The 21,671-nt window shown below is 39.7% G+C and overlaps 1 protein-coding gene across 6 annotated transcripts in view; it reads right to left on the bottom strand.

Annotated features, from left to right (window-relative positions):
* The window catches only part of LOC148845123 (Early-responsive to dehydration stress protein (ERD4)), a 94,342-nt gene that overhangs the window by 1,247 nt on the left and 71,424 nt on the right, over nt 1-21,671 (bottom strand). For all 6 annotated transcript variants that reach the window (XR_016102546.1, XM_088956060.1, XM_088956062.1 and 3 more), the window contains one exon: nt 19,975-20,208. Coding sequence is in view for 5 of the 6 variants with exons in the window: in XM_088956060.1 (XP_088812186.1) it covers nt 19,975-20,208 (234 nt within the window). In the remaining variant the exon portion in view is untranslated. The remainder of the gene's footprint in view (nt 1-19,974; nt 20,209-21,671) is intronic.

The raw sequence follows: 21,671 nt of genomic DNA, 5'->3' as shown, positions 1-21,671 counted from the left end.
AATCATGGAGACATTTCCCACCCTGTTGAATGCTAAAAAAAGAATTCAAACGTTGATAAATTCAAGTTACATTATTGGACCAAGATTACCTTTTCTTCACTTGTTTTCAAAATTCTCTAGTCGTATTGATAAAAATGAGACTGCTGCTAATCCCAGGTTCCAATTAATTCTATAACTAAGTCTTAATTTTGAATCATTTTGGAGCAATTTAGAATAATTACAGGTGCCAGATTATGGTTTCTTATTCTCAAAGAAACGGTTCAACCTAAAAGCAAAGCTGTTAGGTGGGATATGGACCTGAAGATCAAGGCTTGAACCAGCCCATGCCAACCCCAGCTACAGCCAGTGGTCCAGCCAAACCTACCTCCAAGCATTCGTTACATCCATACAAGCAGACTAATTCTAGAAGATCACATCAGCAAATAGTTACAACTAATGTCAGAATGAACTGAGCTGTTATTTGAGCCGATGACTACATGTAAATAAGCCTGGAGAGAATAATATAAATATCAGATCCTTAGCAAGTATCTTCTTCTTATGTTCTTTTCTCTTCTGTAAGGAGGTAGAGTCTCCCTCGAAGAAGTCTCCCCAGATAGGCAGTTCCGTTCCTGAATAGGTTTTTATTCTCTAACACATCCCCTTGCACAAAAGCCCAACAAGGAACCATTAAACCTAAAAGCTTAAGCTGTCCCTAAATAAGTTTTTATTCTCTAACAAGCCGCCTCATATGAAATCCCATCGGGATTGAAGCATGGACAAGCACAGGGCCACCATACCTTGTGCTGAAACTTAATTAATTATAATGGAGGTGACAAGAATTTATCACTAGACCACTTGGAGAAACAGGCTTTGATACCTTAGCAGGGAACTGTTCAACAAAAAGCTTAAGCTGTTAGGTAAGGTCCCTAAATAGGTTTCTATTCTCTGACATGCCCCCTCATGTGAAAGGCCATTTATCTCGAAGCATGGACAAACACAGGTCCACCCATATATATATATATATATATATATATATACACACAACAAAAGAATAGTTACAACAAGGAAGACAAACACTCTTATCTTCCTAATATAACTTAAGCCCTCAAGAAAAGAGAAGAAAAGGAAAAGAATGAACAGTTAAATTACAACTTGGCCCAAAACATTGATTCCCTTTCTACCCCTTGTTTAGTTAATCCATCAGCTACAGAATTAGCTGATCTTTTAACCCAACTCATCTTGACTTCCATCTCCCGCACCAGCCACTTGAATTTCCTCCTCTCATTGCTATAGTTCCATAAATCACTGTTGTTTTTATTCAGCCACCCTATCACCACCTCCGAGTCCCCTTCAATTATGAGTTCTCTGATATTCATATCCTTGGGTTTTGGACTCCTTCCATAACTGCCAAGATCTCAGCTCTAAGGGAGTCACCCACTCCAATTGGGCCCGAGAACAGGGCAGAAATGATCCCCATTCTCATCCCTAAAAACACCCCCAATCCCTGATTGTCCAGGATTCCCCCTACTATTCCCATCAAAGTTTAATTTTAAGAAACCAGCAGGGGGGGAGTCCAAAACAACCTCATTACTGATTTGGTTTGTGTGCAGTTTGCAATCTCACCTCACTTCCTCAATATGTCATCCACTGTGTAGTCTGTGAATAGCTCTAAAGATTTCAGCCACTGTACATTCCTTATATGGATCACAGCCCTCAATTCTTCAACCCCTCAACTTCTGAGAAGATCCCGGAATTTCTTTCTTCCCATAATGACCAACATACTACACCCCTCAGTCCTCTCCACATAGTCCTTCCCCTTTTCATGCACCACCTGAAAAAAAAAGGGGAGAAGAGACTCTACATGTCTGATGGAGGGTTCCACCTACGCCCAAAGAGAGAAAAAACCCATTCCTAAATTGACTTTGCAAATTGGCAAGACACCAGTAAGTGAAAACCAGTCTCTCCATCCGCTTTGCAAAGAACACACCAATGAGGTGACAAGCAAGTATTGGGTCTCTTCTTTTGGAACAAATCACCAGTGTTGAATCTTTCCAGATAGGCTTCCCAACAAAAATTACCAACCCTAGGAGGAATTGGTCTACACCAAACCTCATTAACCGGGAAAGGGGAGGTTGCAGGACTAGTGGACTGGCATAAGACTTTGAAGAAGGAAGCACAAGGAAAAGAGCCCGTGGGGGTAGGGGTCCAAAGTCTAGAGTCCACCTTAGAGGGGTCTAAGAAAACATTATCGAGAAGTTCAAGGAGGTTCAAAATACTGTTGAGGTTTGAGTCCCTCACAGCCCTCCTCAAACCCAGGTTCCACTCAAACCCAAAACTGGAAGAGGAAGGAGTGATGAAAGAAGAAACTGGCTCATTTTTAAAATCTAAGAGAGCATACAAAGAGGGAAATTGGTCCTTAAGATGAACATTCCCCACCTAAGTTTGTTCCTAGAATTTTATGGAATTACCTGAATTCAAATCATACCTGACAAGAGGGGAGAAAATTGGTAGCAAATCATGAATGGCTTTCCAAGGTGAGGTGCTTGTGGTCCTAGTTCTGATTCCAGCATCCCATCCATTTTGCTCTATCCCATGTATGCTTGCCACTATTCTAGCCCATAGCTTCTCTGCTCCGAAGGAAACCTCCATAACCACTTCCCCAGAAGGGCCATATTCCTTTTCTTGATGTTCCCAAGCCCAAAACCACCATAGATCTTACTCCTTGTCACCACCTTCCAGCTAACTATATGGTCCCTCTTCTCCTCTCCCGGCTCCCAAAGGAAATCTCTTTCCAAGAGACAAGTCTTTTTTCAAATCTTTCCACCACCGGGTTCCAGAAGCTCTCTCTCTTAGGATTATCACCTAAGGGAAACCCTAGATAACTTAATGGCCATCTTGAAACTTCACACCGGAGCACTTCTGCACTCTCCCTAATCTCTCCCTCCTCCATATTCACACCCACTACACAACTTTTCCCAAAGTTCACCTTCAGATTTGACATTTGCTCAATGAGTTGAATCACCAGTTTCAAGTTCCTGATGAAACTCACATTACCTCATTCACAAAACAAGATCGTATCATCAGTAAATTGTGAGTGAGTGGGATGTCCTCCCTTCCAACCCTCCAACCTCTAATGAGGCCCCTAGAGTCTGCTCTGTGAATCAGTTTCCCCAGAACATCAGCAACTAGTAAGAACAAGAAAGGAGATAGGGGGTCTCCCTGTCTTATACCCCTAATGGCTGAAAAGAAATCTACCACTGTCCCATTCACTAGCACTGAGTAATGACAATTCCGAACACAACCCATGATCCATTTACACTATCTAGCCCCAAACCCAAATTTGGTCATAACTTTCCTCAAAAATTCCCAATCCACCAAGTCATAAGCCTTCTCTAGATCCAACTTACAAACCACTCCCTTCTTTTTATCCTTTTTGAAATTCTCCACTCTCATTAGCAATGAGGATTTGATCAATAATCTATCTTCCACTCACAAAGGCATCTTGATTTTGTTCAATGATGTCCAACAGTACTTCCTTCAATCTCAAAGATAACACCTTTGCAATAATCTTGTATAGGCTATTTACCAAACGGATTGGTCTAAAGTCCCTTGGGTGTGAAGCTTCTTTCTTTTTGGGAATCATAGCTATAAAAGTGTTCACACCCGGATTAACAATTCCTCTCCTATGAAACTCCTCAAAAACCAACAGAAAGTCATCTTTCAAAATATCCCAACAGTCCTGATAAAAAGCCATTGTGAACCCATCCGGCCCTGGAGCTTTTGTTCTATCCATAGAAAACACAGCCTCCTTAATCTCTTCCAAGCCAAACTTTCTTTCCAATCTTCTCCTGTTATCCCCCCCCCCCCCACCCTACATCTGGCCAGTCCAATCCTTCTACCCACACCCCTCCACTTACAAGCCTTCTTAGAATGGATTTAAAATGTTCTACACATGCCACAGCTATCTCCTCTTGTTGAGTTAACTCAACTCCATCCACAACCAATTTGGAATTGAAGTTTCTCCTTCTCCTTCCATTGCCAAAGAATGAAAGTACCTGGTATTTCTATCTCCCTCTTGCAATCATTTACACTGAGATTTTTGCCTCCAGCTTATTTCCTCCTTATGTAGGCAATCCTCTAACTATCTTCTCAAACCTCTTCTAAGTTCACTGCCTTCCTCTCCAAATTCTCCCCTTTCTTCTTTAGAGTCAAGGCTTTCAAGTTGGTCCACCAGAGCTCTCTTTCTTTCTTTTAACCTCCCAAACTCCAAGAGATTCCACTCCTTGATCTTCGCTTTCAAGAATTGTAGTTTCTTATGGAATCTCATACCCTCCCATTCCACCATTGGGTTACACTCATTACACCACTCCCTTACTCTTATTGGTATACCCGGGATGGAGTAACCACATATTTTCAAATCTAAAAGGGGCAGGTCCTCCACTCCTCTCTTCCTTGCGTATCACTATGGGCCAATGATCCGAGGTCATCCTAGGTAGAGCTCTAGATGCCAAGTTCCCCTAATGTTCTTCCCAGTCCAAAGAGAACAGGAACCTATCCAGCTTAGGGCATATAGGCCTAGATTAGAGATTTGACCAAGTAAAAGTCTTCTGGGCTAGAGGTATCTCCTTGAGCTCAAAGGCATAGACAAACCTGTTAAACTTCCTCATGCTAGTTGGTCAAATAGGCTCCGATACCTTAGCATGGAACCCATTCAACCTAAAATCATAAGCTGTTAGGTGCGGTCCCTGAATAGGGTTTTTATGCACTTATCAGTTGCGTATTTTGATTTCCCTTTTGCAATCAAAATACCTCAACTGATTCTGCCCAAACAACATAACTACTCTCATTATGTTTAATCGATGTCATCTGAATAAGGAGAAAATCAGATGGTAAAATCATAGCTTCCTTGGTTTCCATCATATGTCACAAGAAATATGTTCAGAAGTTCACAACCCACTTCTGATCACTTTCTTGGAACAAAGAAATCAACAGCCACAATTATAAAGTCACTACACATACATCACCTCTCAAGTAGGGGTGCAAGTCGGGCTGGGTTAGGTCTGGTTTTGGTCAACCCTAGACTGACCCTAATCCTAACCCAACCTGACCTTCAACCCCATCTAGTAAACCCTAACCCTAACCAACCTAACTCAACCCAAAGATGACTTCAGGTTACTCTTAATATTTGATTAAGAGACCTAAATGTAATGTTTCAAATTACTAGTCTATTATCAACGTTGATAGATCTCCAATTAAAAATCTAAAATCATGAAATCATCAATAATGAGACATAAAATTATGGAATAATCACCAATAACCTGCATTGGGCTTAAGAATTAAGGCAAATGGATCAATAATATGCAGTGGGACTATAATGCATGTAGTCGGGTTCGGATTGGGTCGGGCTCTCCAAGGGGTCATCCGTAACCCTAATCCAATTGTCAACCCAGCCCAAGTTGCAGCCCTACTCACAAGTTACAATTGTAAATTGCCCATAATTCAACATAATATAAAGCTGTGGCTGGGACAGGTCATTCACCATATCAGATCACAGCCAACCACTCAAATAGTTTCAGTCACAAACAGTTTACATGTACAATATCAATTCGAATCTTTATTACACCACCGCTGGAATAAAAAGAAAGTAGATTTCTAGAAGCTGACCAGATCAGAACAAATGTAAAATATCCACCTGATTTTCTAGCTTTAAACTGTAAGAATGAAAAACTGAAACCAGGTCCAAGATGGATCAGAACAGATGCTTCGTAACAATGGTTGAGATTCTAGATGAAGAAGATTTAGAATATATATATATATATATGGAGAGAGAGAGAGAGAACTTCCTATTAACACAGATCGTATATTTAGAACATTCTGAAAATTACAGAGAAGTCACTCAACTCATCAGTAATCACATACATGCATTCTAACACTGCCTTTAACACCAAAGAACTAAAGCAATCTCAAGTACATTTCGGGCTTTTAGGTGGCAAGGTCAAACAAAGACATTTGTATCTCACAATGCAAACATTTTGTCGACTTGCTTAATAAATTGGACAACTTGTAGAGTTATAGATGCACCAATTCATCCAAATCACAGACTCAGTTGAATCAAGGGAAACTGGTGGAAGAGAAAGCAACATTCCAGGGCTAATTAGGAAGTTATTATGCATATTTTTAATTAGGATGGCATTGCTTAGGTTGTGGGAGTCATCAATCAGTACATACATGATACCATATCTGGAAGTAGTTGAGAGTCATGACCATGACTCATGGTGTGGCAGACTTACCGTGGTTGAAACTACCACTAGCAGTTGGTAATCAGATTGATAGTCCTTCAAAGTATTACAACAACAAGGCTTCAATCAACAGGGTTCATAATCCCATACAACATGATCACCCCAAGCACATGGAAGTAGGTAGACACTCATCAAAAAGAAGTTGATTCCAAGGAGGTTTGCTTGTTCTATATAAAGATATAAATATAATATCAGCTTGCTGATTTTAGTTGAAAAACAGTCCTAGAAGTAGGACCGTGTTTGAAACAAAGAAAACTAGCAAGAGAAGATTAGAGAAGAAGAGAGAGCTGCGGCAAGAAGGGTTAGAGGATGAGGTATTCGAACTTAACCTCCCTCTAACTCTCTAATACACTTTTATTAAGTTAATCTTTTAGTAATTACAAGAGAGGTCCTTAGTTGGACAAGAAATTACAAAAGAGAAACATAAAAGAGTATGGGCCCAGAATAAGGCCCATTACAGAGAAGAACATAAAGATAATATACAGTAACAGCCTATGGGCCATTGGGCCCATCTTCTCTACACTCCCCCTCAAGCTGAGCATAGATGTCAATCATGCCCAGCTTGCCAGTGTCATGATGAAGTCTTGCCTTGGAAATGCCCTTGGTGAGAAAGTCTGCCAATTGTCCTTCAGAAGTAACGAATGGAAGGCACACTTCTCCGGAGGAGACTCTTTCTCGAATAAAGTGTCTATCAACTTCAATATGTTTGGTTCGATCATGTTGTACCGGGTTGTGAGCGATGTTGATGGCAGCCTGATTATCACAGTACAACATCATGGGTATGTCATGATCAATCCCAAGTTCTTCCATTAAGAACCTTAGACACAACAATTCCGAGACCCCATGTGCCATGGCTCTATACTCTGCTTCTGCAGAGGATCTGGCCACAACAGATTGTTTCTTACTCCTCCAAGAGACAACATTACCAGCCACCAGACTGCAATATCCTGAAGTAGATCTTCTGTCATCCATATTTCCAGCCCAATCAGCATCAGTATAGGCTTCAAGTTTCAAGTGGTCATACTTGGTAAATAGGATTCCTTTCCCTGGAGAGCCTTTTGGATAGCACAAAATCCGTTCTGTTGCTGCCATATGAGTATCTCTAGGAGCATGCATGAACTGGATAATGCAACTGACAACATATGCAATATCTGGGAGTTGCAGCTGGTCTTGCACCCCGTTTTCCAATTTCAGACAATAAATCAAGAACATATTTCCTTTGGGAAATAAGAATCCCATCCTTGGATCTGGCAACTTCTATGCCAAGGAAGTATCTCAACTCCCCCAGATCCTTAATCTCAAATTCTGTACGGAGGAAAGACTTAAGAGCCAGAATGCCTGAGGCATCATCACCAGTCACTATAATGCCATCAACATACACAATGAGATACACTGCTAAAGATCTACTTTTCTTCACAAACAGAGTATGATCTGACTGTGTCTGAACATAGCTGAATTTAACAAGTGCAGCTCTAAATCTCTCAAACCAGGCTCTAGGAGATTGTTTAAGACCATAAAGAGATTTCTTCAATTTACATACCTTTCCTTGCATATCTTTCCCATACATCCCTGGGGGAAGACACATGTAGACTTCCTCATGTAAGTCACCATTCAGAAATGCATTCTTTACATCCAACTGATAGAGAGGCCAATCAAAGTGAGCTGCCAGAGATAAAAGAACCCTCACAGATGTCATCTTGGCAACAGGGGCAAAAGTCTCCAGGTAGTCAATCCCATATGTCTGTGTGTAGCCTTTTGCAACAAGTCTAGCCTTGTACCTCTCAATAGTTCCATCAGCCATGTATTTAATGGTAAAAACCCACTTGCACCCAACCGGATCCTTCCCTTCAGGCAAATCCACCACCTCCCAAGTACCATTTGCATGTAGAGCATCCATTTCGGTTTCCATGGCATCTCTCCATTCTGGAATCGTAAGAGCTTCTGAGACAGACCTAGGAATTGGGTTAGAAGCAACAGAAGAGAGATAGCCAAAGTATGAAGGAGAAAGCAGGTCATAAGAAAGGTGTTTGGAAATGCAGTGTGCAGTACATTTCCGCTTCCCTTTCCTAACAACAATGGGGACATCAAGGTCTGGGAAAGATGATTCCAAAGGAGTTGAAGCAGTACCTGCTATCTCATATGTGATTGGGAATGCATGAACTTCATTTGTTGTAAAGGAAACCACTTGCTCATTCCTGGATCTCTGCCTTTGATACATTTTGGGATTATGGATAGGGCGAGGGGGTAAAGAAATAGGGTCCCTAGGACAAGAGATATGAAGTGATTGATCCTCCTTTGACTTATTTGGTGAGGATACAGGTTTGTCAAGAGACTCAACTGGGACAGGAAGTGGAAGAGCAAAAACTTGTGACAGACTCTTCCCCTGTGGACAATGTCATCCTAAGAGGAACCATAAAAAGGAGAAAGTTCATTAAAGGTAACATCCATAGAGACATGTCGGGTGCTAGTCTTTGGATCAAAACAACAATAACCCTTTTGTGTGGGAGAGTAACCAAGGAAGATACATTTGTGGGCTTTCGGTTCAAACTTGTGTCTTTGCACACTTGGAATGTGAACATAGCAGGTACAGCCAAACACACGAAGAGGAATTGGGAAGAGATCCTTGTTTGGATGAAGAAGACTGAAGGGGGATTTAAACCCTAATACCCTAGATGGCATACGATTTATGAGATAGGTAGCAGTAAGTACAACATCACCCCAAAATCATGTGGGAACATGTGAGGCAAACAAAAGGCTCCTTGCAACTTCAACAATATGTCTATTTTTCCTCTCAACAACTCCATTTTGTTTAGGAGTTCTAACACAGGAGCTTTGATGAATAACCCCCATGTTAGAAAGATACAAGGATAAACTCTTCTCAAAATACTCTTTTGCATTATCAGATCTGAAAACCTTAATTCTGGTATCAAATTGAGTTAGAACAAGCTCATGAAATTGCCTCACAAGTCTTGGGACTTCATCCCGGGATTTCATTAAGTATATCCAGGTGAATCTAGAGAAGTCATCAATAAACAAGATAAAATATCTGTAACCCCCCATAGAGGATAAATGGTATGGCCCCCACACATCAAAGTGCACAATATGAAAAAGAAAAGAGGATCTTTTATTGCTTACAGGGTAATTTTTTCTACAATGCTTTGACAACTGACAGGACTCACAATTGAGACTAGACACGCTGACTCCTTTAAACAATTTTGGAAACAAATGGCTTAAAGCAGAAAAAGGTAAATGACCCAACCGACAATGACTCAACATAATTTGACTAACAGACTCGAAAAAGTAGAACCAAAAGCAACATTCTTGGGATGATCAAAGCATTGGCCAGGGGTGTCGAGCAAGTATATTCCATTCGCTTCATGGCCACTCCCAATCACCTTCTGAGACTTCAGGTCCTGAAACACACACTGAGAAGGGAAAAATGTTATACAACAATTCAATGATTTGGTCAGGCTACTTACAGATAATAAGTTGGTATTTAATTTAGGCACATGAAGAGTGGAAGATAAGAGTAAGGAGTTTGTAGCCTTGACAGTTCCCTTGCCGGAAATAGGGGCAAGAGAACCATCGGCTAAGGTGATTTTGTCACGGCCAGGAAGTAAATCATATGAAACAAATAAAGTGGAAAGGTTGGTCATGTGATCAGAAGCACTTGAGTCTATGATCCAAGGGGTTTTGTGTTTACCTGAGGTGGATGCATGGTTAGCGGAAGCCCTTATACCTGAGTGGGCAAATGCAATGGTGGCTGGACTTCCAAAAGGGATGGATGATGAAGATACACCTTCAAGTTGAAGGATCATCTTTCCAAACTTCTCATATTCAGCTTTCATGGCTGCCAACTGTGCACTGGTAGACTCAACCTCTATATCTGTGCCTGTGGCTGCATGTGCACTTTCTGTCTTTCTACTATCATTCTTCTTCTGAAATCTGATAGGTACAAGATTGGGATGCAATTTCCAGCACTTGTCCTTTGTGTGTTTCGGCTTCTTACAATATTCACACACCACTTCCTTCCTTCCTGTGCCACTGTGAGCTTCTGTAACCCCTTTGGGTTTAATTCCCATATTTGCAAAATGATCATTGATACCAACTCCTTGAACCTACACTTGCCTTCTACTTTCTACACTGCTGACCAAGGTATATGCTTGTGACAATGAAACATCTTCCTTGGACAAGATGTTTTGCTTTGTAATATCATATTCAGAATTCAGCCTTGTCAAGAACTCAAAGACCCTATTCCGTTCAACCAATTTCCTATATGTTTCAACATCCTTAGGGGTATCCCATGTCACAGCCTCTATCAAATCAATCTCTTGCCATAGAGATTTTAAGGTTGAGAAGTATGCTGCAAGTGACTTCTCCCCCTGTCTTAGATTCTTCACATCACTTCTCAGTTTGTAAGCTCTAGCAACATTCAACTTCTGGGAGTAAGTCTCTGCAACACTATCCCAGATTTCTTTAGCCAAATTCATCCACATATAATGTTGACTGATCTGTGGCTGCATTGAGTTCACAAGCCACCCAATCACAGTGTAGTTTTCTTGTATCCATCTCTCATAAGATGGATCATCCTCTGAAGGAGCTTTCTTTCTCCCAGAAATAAAACCCCATTTTCCTTTGCTACAAATGTGGATTTTCACTGATTGTGACCAAGCCAAGTAGTTGGTCCCATCAAGCTTGACTGTAGTTACAGCCAGCATAGAATCGGTTGGGGTTCCCAAAATCTGCCCATATTTAGCAGCATTCTTGTTTTCAAGGTCTGAGAAATCCATCATGCAAAGTTCGGTGGTAGTTCTTTCTTTACTGTTTCAGCCTTCAAAGGACACCCAGCAACCTCCAATCACAAGGTATTTCAGCTTCTAACAGTCGTTGTCCCAAAGAGGAAGAAAAAAGACCACAGTCCTTAAGAGACCTTTTATTGAACAATCAGTGTGCAATACTTAACAGCCTACTTGTTAACTGAAGAACCCACTTCAAAGTGTTTAGTATAGGTCCAAGAAGAGGCTGGAATGAAGATGAGACTAGTATCACTTAGTTTTAAAACAGTCTCGGCAGCTTCCCAACCCAATAATCAGCCGAATAGGACCTCCAAAGCAACCCATAAATTTCTGAGTAGAAGCAGTCCAACAACAGTGGGCCGAATGAAGCAGTCTCAGCAGTAGTGATTCCAGAGGTATTTCGGCTACTTGACAGTCCAGAAAAGAAATGAAAAACAACCCAGAAATCTCTGGATTAAACCAGACCAAAGGATAGCCGAATAGATGTACTGTTTCCAAAGAAACTTCGGACTTTTAACAGTCCAGAACAGTAAAAAAAAAAAACCCAGAAACAACTGAGCAAAGACTTACAGTAAGAGAGTCTCTGGTTTGAACTATAATCCAGGCCGAACACTTGTCCTCTAAGATGACTTCGAAAACCCTTTTCTCTGATTCCAAATCAGGCCAAACAACTTGTTCTCTGATTCTTCCTGGTCACCAAACCCTTCTCCAAGTGTGTAGAAGCTTGGGCACCCTCCAATGACCTCCAAGAACTAGGCGGATGACTGTAAACTTTCAGCCCTAGAACCTCCTCATGTAGTTGGCTGAACTAGAACCACATGAGGGACACGCCAAGCAATGGCCTGCTCTGATACCAAGTTGAAAAATAGTCCTAAAAGTAGGAACTGTGTTTGAAACAAAGAAAACTAGTAAGAGAAGATTAGAGAAGAAGAGAGAGCTAGGGCAAGAAGGGTTAGAGGATGAGGTATTTGAACTTAACCTCCCTCTAACTCTCTAATACACTTTTATTAAGTTAATATTTTAGTAATTACAAGAGAGGTCCTTAGTTGGACAAGAAATTATAAAAGAGGAACATAAAAGAGTATGGGCCCAGAATAAAGCCCATTACAGAGAAGAACATAAAGATAATATGCAGTAACAGCCTATGGGCCATTCGGCCCATCTTCTCTACAATTTTGTTTTGTTCTTTTTTTCTCTGATAGAAGGCATAGTGTAGATAATAATATCTGTGCTCCACTAGAGGGAGAGTGTAGATAATAATGAAATAAGGGTATTTATGTCTTTTCCTATTTTATAATAATTAGAGATATAATTATCTTTCTGGTACATTCTAGTAATTGAGATATATAAATGAACAGACGGTGTTACAATCTCCAATACCACTTTTCTCCCCGAAATTTTTTTCTTGCATCCTCCTCTTTCTCTCTTCTTTATCTTATTTTACACTCTAAATCACTCAAGATCTCAATTGTAAATCAAGCTAGCTTAGATCCTTTGCAGTTTAACTCCACCCAACAACCCCAAGGCTTTTATGAGCATATTTCGATTTTTACTAGCATGGTTAAACATGCATAGCTACTAAGGGATGGCAATTTCCCCTGCCCGGCCTCCCCAACAATCGGGTTGGGTATGGAAACTACTATGGCAGGGACGGGAATGAGGATGAGGATTAACTCAGGTACACGATCAGGATGGGGAGTGAAGTTCCCACCCTAACCTAATCCTGACTGTAATATTTTAAATTTTGAAAATATATATGCGTATATTAAATATTCTAAAATATTATTTGTATATATGTTCTTAAATAGATTTATATTCATTTCAACTCAAATTAAACCAATTTAGATTAATGATTTTTTTCTTTTTTAAGTAAATATTTTTTCCCAAGAAAACTTTTAATAAAAAATAAAAATAAAAAAAGAATTCAGAGATTTGGGAACACACCTCCACCAGGGATCAGGGATAGGGGTGGAGGCGGCAAAGGTTGGGGCTGTGGAGAAGGAAATAATGTGTCTCACCTCACCATTACTCTTCCCCTCAGGTGAGACAAGGAAAAAAGGATGAGACCCAAAGAATGTCACATCCGTAGAGATAAAGACCTTATGAGACAAAGGGTCGAAACACTTATACCCCTTGTGAGTAGTAGGGTAAAAAAACAACTGATGTGGGGCCCAGGATTGTAACAAACGTGATGGCATGTGTAGCATAAACCCAAAAATGCCTTGGAACATTCATTTGGAGAAGTAAACCATGAGCCACTTCTAATAAATGGTTGTTCTTCCTTTCAGCAACACCATTTTGTTGTGTTGTTTTAGGGCAAGAACCTTGATGTAGAATACCATTATTCAAAAGATAAGTATTGACGTCTTTAGTAAAATACTCCTTTTCATTGTCTTAATGATATGAGTATCAACATGGAATTGAGTATATCATACAATGGATGCTTTTTTATAACTTCAGGGACTTCATCACGAGAACAAAGCAAATATATTCATGTGTAGCGCAAATAATCTTCAATGAAACTAATGAAATATCGATATCCACCTTCAGAAACAATAGAAACAATGCACAACATTATGAGAGAATGCACAACATTTTCCCTTCCAAAGAAAATAATCAGTTTATCCAGAATAAATATGTAATCAATGTATCTTTTAAAGGATGGATATAGGGTTGCTCTAGTTTATTGAGAATGAATGATAGATGGCTCTTTCTCTTCTATTTCTGGATAGGGCGTTATCTCCCTTCCTATTGGTTTAAACTTGTCTAATGTTTACCATGTTCCAAAAATGCCTATTATTCTTCTTTCTACCAATCATCCTCCCCGATGTAAAATCTTGAAGCACACAAGAATCATGAAGAAAAGTTACGAAACAGTTTAATGACTTAGCAATACAATTGATAGAAAGAAGATTAATAGGAATTTTTGGAACATGGTAAACATTAGACAAGTTTAAACCAATAGGAAGGGAGATAACACCCTGTCCAGTAATAGAAGAGAATGAGCCATTAACAAGCTTAACTTTATCTTTTCCAGACAAAACATGATAAGAAGAGAAAAGAGAAGACTTTTTTTTTTTATCAATAAGAAAAGAGAAGACTTACCGGTCATATGATTTGTGGCCCTTGAATCAAGGATCCAGAGAGAAGTGGAGGGAGTAAGAAAAATTACCTGTGTCTAAGAATACACCCAAACTATTCAAATTGATCACGCGTGGTACTTAGAAGACCTTCCTTAGATGCAGATCCTGTAGATTGAACAATGGAGGAACTACCATTACTTGACTATTGATGGGTCTCTTGATTTGGTATAGTTGAGGCAGTATTGACTACATTAGGTTTTTTACTCTACTTCTCTTGGAACTTTTTATGTTTTCATGTAAATCCCAACAAAAATCCTTATTGTGTCCAGACCTTCTACAATGGGTACATCATAATTTATCCTTATCAAAATCACCTCTCTTGTTTTCACCATTAGTTATGAATGCAACTTGCTCTCCCTCAGGAGGATTCATAGCCATCCTCCTAGTTTCCTCGGATTGAACCAAAGCAAAGACTTCTTCAAGATCTAGGAATTCCTTGCTACCCAAAATATGAACTCGAATAGGTTAATAAATGGAATCTAGACCTACCAAAAAGGAACATACTCTTGGGAAAGTAATTTTCTATAGACAGAAGCATCATCATCATTTTTCCAATCAATGATCCTATAGCGGTCTAACTCCTTCCACATAGATGTGAGAGAAGAATAGTAGGCTGTACGAGATATGTCTCCTTGCTTATAAGTTGATGAATCAACTTGTAATTGATAGATTCTAGGCTTTCTAGCAAAATACCTTTGTTCAAAATAAGTTGATATTGCTTGGTCCCAAATCTCCTTATCCATTTCAGCCCACATGAAGTTTTTTCTAAGTGAAGGCTGAATAGAAGAAACAAGCCAAGACATGATCATTGTTTTAAAAGGCATGGGAGGCATACACCTGGAAGCGCACCTCCAGGCGAGGCGCCCCCAAAACGCCCTAAGGCGCAGACCAAAGGCATATACCTTATACGCTTTTTTCATGAGGCATGCTAGAGGCATATGCCTCATGCACACATCACAAAAAAAACAAAAAAGGAAAAAAAAAGAAAAAAAAGGAAGGGAAGGGAAGGGAAAGGAAGGGAAAGAGTAAGAAAGAAAGACCAGAAAAAAAAGAGAAAAAGAAAAAAAAAGGAAAAGGAAAGGGAAGGGAAGAATAGATAAGGGGAAAGAAAGTGGACCAGGGGCTTTACCCCGGACCCCTCTTTCAACTAGTGCTATTCATCTTCATTATTTTTAATATAAAATATTTTTATTAAAAATAAAGAAAAATGAGATCTTTCTTCCTCTTCCCCTTCCTCCTCCTCTCCCTCCTCTCAAGGAGGCTTAGGCTTCTTACGTTCTAAACTACGCCTCATGCCTCTAGGTAGTGCAACGCCTCATGTTTTTAAACATTGAACATGATTAAATAGTTCTCTTGTTTCCACTTATCACAGTCACCTCCTTCTATAGTAGGTCTCTTGGTCTTCCCAGTGAGATACCCCAACTTTCCCTTGGCTCCAACAGACAGTTTTATACTTTTAGACCACTCCAAGTAATTTAATCCACATCAATAAGGATGATGGAGACTGGGAAACTAACACTCTCCGTACTGCTATTAGCACTACTTTGCCCTCCAAGCGGATTAGATGTGACTGAACTATTAGTTGACATGGCTGAACAAACTGTTAACAGCACACCTTTAGGTCACAAAACCAATCACACATAATACAATTCCAGGAAATACACCAACATCTGAATAAGAGATGAAAAAAAGAAAAACCAAAGCTCAAAAAGCTGAAGAGATGAGATCCGGTCAGTCCAAGATTACAGTGCTGCACCCTTTAAGAAACCAGATTGCTATAGAAAATTAGAAGGGCAAAATGGGTTTCCTAGGACAGATTATGCTCTGATGCCATGTAAAATCTGTCAAGGATAACCCATGTGAGAAGGAAGAAACAAAATAGAAGAAAAGAGAAGAGAAGAAGACAGCAGAATGTGAGGTTTTTTTTTTTTTCAATTTAGTTCGTGCAGAGGGAGGACCCCTCTGACCTCTTTTATATAAATAAAACATAAATACTACAGAGAAGTCCCTGAGAACAGAAAAAATAACAAAAAGATCCCCTGCACCTGAAAACATAATAAAAAGCACCTTACAACAGCTACTAATTGCTCAATACCAAGAAGGAAAGTATGAATTTTATGACATGAATGATGAATCATTGAGGAGAGCTATGCAACTGGTCCATCACCATATAACACCCCTTCTCCCCGGGAAGAAAAAGGAAAAAAAAAGGAAAAGAAAAAGAAACCAAGTTGAGAGTATTATGAGAGAATGCATAACACTCTTCTTTTCAAAGAAAATAATCAGTTTATCCAGAATAAATATGTAATCAATGTATCTTTTAAAGGATGAATATATAGGGTTGCAAGTCAGGTACCTGACTAAAAGAATTTATACTACAGTGTATGGCCAGGCCCTTTCAAATTTTAACAAATGCTGAACCCAAGCCTGCCCAATGCATTCCAGGGGATATTCAAGTCATTGATAAATTCCTTACATGACCATGGATTTGATACAAATTTAGCATCTCAGGACTAGGTCTGCAAATGGTATCTGTTTGTCCAAATTCAAATTCAGATCAGATCCAACATAAGCAATCCAAATTTGATCTGTTTATTACTTGATCAAGTATGGATCCACCTCAGTACAATGAAATATGATCCTCTCTGATATTTAAATATATATGCTTATATCTTTACAAAATTGATATGTATGTTTTAAATTTCTTTTGATTGTTGTATGCTTAGTAAAGTTATAGATTCAAGTCTCGGAAGTTATTTTCAAGTCATTTTATTCATCACAAACAATATACAAGTCGCTTTTAGTTCATTGTATTCATAATATAGTATTCTGATAATTGATAGATTAATAATTTGTTGATGGTATTATAGATACCATTAATGCAAGAAAGGTCACTTCATGCCCAAAAAAACAAAACAGATCAGAAGGCTGTCGTGTTAGAAAAGCCTTTCTCAGAAGAGGAGGTCAAAAGGCCATTGATGAAATGGTGAAATGGAAGGGGAGAAGGCTCCTGGACCAGATGGGTTCACAGTATTATTTTATAAAAATTTTTGGGATTTAATCAAATCAGATCTGCTCTAAGTCCTGGAAGAATTCCATAGCTCAGCAGCTTTGGAGAGAAGTCTGAATGCCTCCATCTCTTTAATCCCTAAGAAAAATGGAGCAGCTTGGTTAAAAGACTTTCGCCCTATCAGCCTAATTGGAAGTGTTTATAAAATAATGGCAAAGATTCTAGCATCTAGATTGTGAGGAGTGATGGACTCTCTCGTTTCTGACTTCCAAGGAGCGAAACGTGATGGAGTTCTAATTGCAAATGAAATCATTGATTCAAGAAAAATAAGTGGGAAAAGGGGGCTGGTCTGTAAAATCAACTTGGAAAAGTCCTATGATCATGTGAATTGGGCCTTTCTAGATTATATGTTGGCAAGGATGCACTTTGGGTCATAGTGGAGGAATTGGATGATAATGTGCATATCAACTCCAAGTGTATCAATCTTGATCAATGGGACAATGAAAGAACAATTTAAATTCTCAAGAGGGTTAAGACAAGGTGACCCTCTATCTCCATTACTTTTCCTCTTTGTAATGGAAGGTTTGAGCCGGATGGTGGAAAGAGCCTCGACTTCAGGCTGTTTAGACGGTTTTGAGGTCAGCAACAATGGACTAAGGTACCTTCATGGCAATTTGCATGTGACACACTATTTTTTTGTGATGCCAAAGTGGATCAGGTAAGCTGTTTTAAGCACTTATTGTTTTGGTTTGTGGTGGTGTCAGGGTTTAAGGTCAACCTATCTAAAAAGTGAAATGATGGCAGTAGGAGAGGTGCCAAACATACAGGATTTGGCTGATGTGTTACGGTGTAAAGTGGGAATACTTCCCTCCAAATATTTGGGACCCACTCCTTGCAAGTTTAGATTCAAAATTGGCCCCATGGAAGGCCTGGTACCTATCAAAAGGGGGTAAGGTGACCTTAACTAAAAGCATCTTGGCCAACCTACCTGCCTATTTTTATCCATTTTCTCAATGCCCTCAAATGTGGCTGACAAAATCGAGGAAAAAATGAGAAATTTCCTCTGGGCTGGCTGGAAGGATTCAAATAAGTACCATCTTGTCAATTGGGAGCAGGTGTGCAAGCTTCAAAGTCAAGGAGGTTTAGGAATCAGGAAGTTTAAACTGTTCAATGCTGCCCTGTTGGGAAGATGGTTCTGGAGATTCACTGCCGAACTAGATAGTTTGTGGAGAAAGGTTATTGAGGAGAAATACGGGTTGAGAAGCAATGGGTGGGATACTTCAAACTCTAACCAGTCTTGCGGGTGCACAATGTGGAAGGGTATCTCCAGAGCTTATGATCAGTTTTCTGAAGGCTTAAAACTCAGAGTGAGGGATGGTAGGAAATTGCACTTTTGGATGGATCCTTGGTGTGGGGATGCTGCCCTAAAAGATGTCTTCCCAGCTCTATTTACAGTGGCTGCAGATAGATCAGCATTAATAGCTGACTCTTATGTGGTGGAAATGGTAGCACATCTCTTTGAAGTGGGCTAGTCACCAGCTTTAAGGAGAGATTTCAATGATTGGGTGGTGGACATGGTAGCCCATCTCTTTGAAGTCCTTTCAAAGTCAATGGCTGAACCCGCAAGCCCAAGACACAAGATGCTGGAAGTAGACAAGGACCGAATGGCTCTGTCAAATCCTTCTATATGGGTCTGGCAGGAGAAGTGAGAGATACCTTTTCCAAGTAAATCCATATACAGAACAGCGGCCCCCTCTAAAGTAAATTTTTTTCTCTGGGTATCTGTGCTGGACAAATGATTGACAAAGACCATGCTAGTGAAGAAGGGCTTCAGTGTTCCTGATCTGCTGTGTGTTTTCTCTAATAGAGAGATGGAGACTTCTAGTCACTTGTTCCTGAACTGCAGTTTCAGTGCTTCAATTTGGAACTATTTTCTTGCTGCTCTAAACATAAGGTGGTGTGTTCCGAGGTCATTGGAGGACCTACTAAAAGGCTGGCAGGTTCAGGGTATGTCAAGGAAAGGCAAGCTGTGCTGGTCCTCTGTCACAGCAGCAATTTTGTGGGCCATATGGCTAGAAAGAAATAGAAGAATTTTTTAGCAGAAGCTAGTTTCAGAAGCAGTGGTGATTAACACAGCAGTAGGCTGCTTCTTTCTTGATGGTGGATTTTTTTGGAGGTACCTAATGGGTTATCTTGTATAGTTACTAATTGTACAAAGGACCTGGTTTAGATATTAATTCAATTTACCATACTTTGCCTTTATCAAAAAAAAAAAAAAAAGAAAAAGATAAAAGAAAAACAACAAAAGACAAAAGGCTAAGTCCATATCCAGTCCAACCCTCCCACGACCCCAGATAGCTAGGACTAACATTGGATAATGGCCTTTCATTAGAGGTATTCGATATCTCAATCTGATCTGATATTGATGATTGATCTAAATCTGCTGGTGAGATTTGATTCAAATCTGAATATTAATGAATCAAATCTGGATCTAGGTATATCTTGTTCAATCCTATCTGTTGGAAGCCCAACTCAAAACCACATGACATGTTCTAAATCTGAGTTGCTAACTTCTATCTCTGCAATGGGGCTCAAAATGAAAATGACAATGGAGCCTCAATTGGTAGAGGTTCCCTCATTAATAACATTGTACGATAAAAAAAATGTAACCAAGAAATAATAAACTTCCATTTACTGATTATCACTGTAAGGCTTTACCATAAATGCACATATAGACTCGAAGATACCTGGATAGAGTAACAGCAAAATGTAGGAAGGAAGCGGATCTTGCAATATTCATTGAACAAGAAAGTGCACAAGAGGAGTGGTATTGTTGAAATTGATGCTGCTGGCTTTGACTTCAATCCAAAGAGACCAATCATAGTAATTTGCATAAGAATGATGGCCATGAAAATATAATGATGAATGTATGGCCAGTATTGTCCACATGTCTCATAAACAAATTCATATACATTTTCAATCTGCAAACAATATTTGCACCAATTATACTCAATTCAACTCAACAAATCCTTATTCTACTATCTGTTGTAGCTAGAAAATCCCATTTTACCATTTCACTCTATCAAGGGCCACGAATTCCAATAAAATGGAATCATTTCATGTTTTCCATTGAATTTGGACCCTCCCAATTATCATTTGAAAGTTGAAACTAATCAATTGCAGGTTCTTAAGAAAAATCGTAAATGATCTAACTTGAAAGAAAAAGAACAGAAGAAATTGCTGCCTTATTCCATCATTTTATAGACAATTGAGAATGGATCCAGTTTACATGATGAACTTGTGCTGTAAAGTGTATAAGAAAATGGCCTTGGCCTTTTAAGGACTTTTCCAAGAATTAGTGTTATGAATGCAAAGAGTTTGGGCATGTGGCCTCTCACAGTCTAGTCTCACTGTAAGAAAAAGAATTTTGTACCTACTAAAAGCAATAGGGGCATATTATCATTGAAGGCCCTACTCAGCCTCCCAAGAAAGGTAAGCATAAGGCACTACACACAGTTATAGAGTCTGTTTCGACTGCTGCTACAGTAGTCCGAACAGGAAGAAGAAGAAGAAGAAGAAGAAGAAGAAGAAGAAGAGAAGGGTCAGTCGAAAATCTGATGGTTAACCCATCCAGTTGACCCCCTTAATCTATATTAGATTCTAATAATGTTTACAAAGACAGAAATGCCCTTACTTAAGTGTGGGGCAGAGTAACTCTAATAACACTGCCACATAAGCAAGTTACTTAATAAATAGAAGAAGACTAAACTACCCCTATTCGGCACATCTTAACACTCCCCCTCAAACTGGAGAATATGTGTCATATAATCCCAGCTTGTTACATAGATAGTTCAATTTCCCTGAGCTTAGAGCTTTTGTAAACAAATCTGCCCACTGGTCATTGGAGCCCACATGTTCTGTATTTATCTCTCCGGCAAGAACCTTCTCTCTTACAAAGTGGCAATCAACCTCTATGTGCTTTGTTCTCTCATGAAAGACAGGATTGGATGAGATATGGAGTGTAGCTTGGTTGTCACAGGTAGTGTGAGCCATGGCCCTATATTCGGCTTCAGCACTACTTCTGGCTACAACCGTCTGCCCTTTTACTCTTCCATGTCACAAGATTTCCTCCCAGAAATGTGCAATAGCCTGTAGTAGATCTTCTGTCACTCACTAAGCCTGCCCAGTCTGCATCTGTATACCCAACTACTTCAAGTTTTCCTCCTGGTTTATACAATAGCCCATGGCCTGGAGCTCCTTTCAAATACCTCACAATTCTAAGGACTGCATCCTAGTGAGGTATATGAGGGTTTTGCATGAATTGGCTCACCACACTAACTGCAAAGGAGATGTCGGGTCTCGTGATAGTCAGATAGTTCAGCTTTCCCACTAGTCATCTATACCTTCCAAGATCCTCAAATACTTCTCCTGTATCACTTCTCAA

This window comes from Nelumbo lutea, chromosome 7, assembly GCF_056320005.1.
Source record: "Nelumbo lutea isolate HS-2025 chromosome 7, American lotus-T2T, whole genome shotgun sequence".
Classification (NCBI taxonomy): domain Eukaryota; kingdom Viridiplantae; phylum Streptophyta; class Magnoliopsida; order Proteales; family Nelumbonaceae; genus Nelumbo; species Nelumbo lutea.
This window is presented reverse-complemented; position numbering and strand designations above follow the sequence as displayed.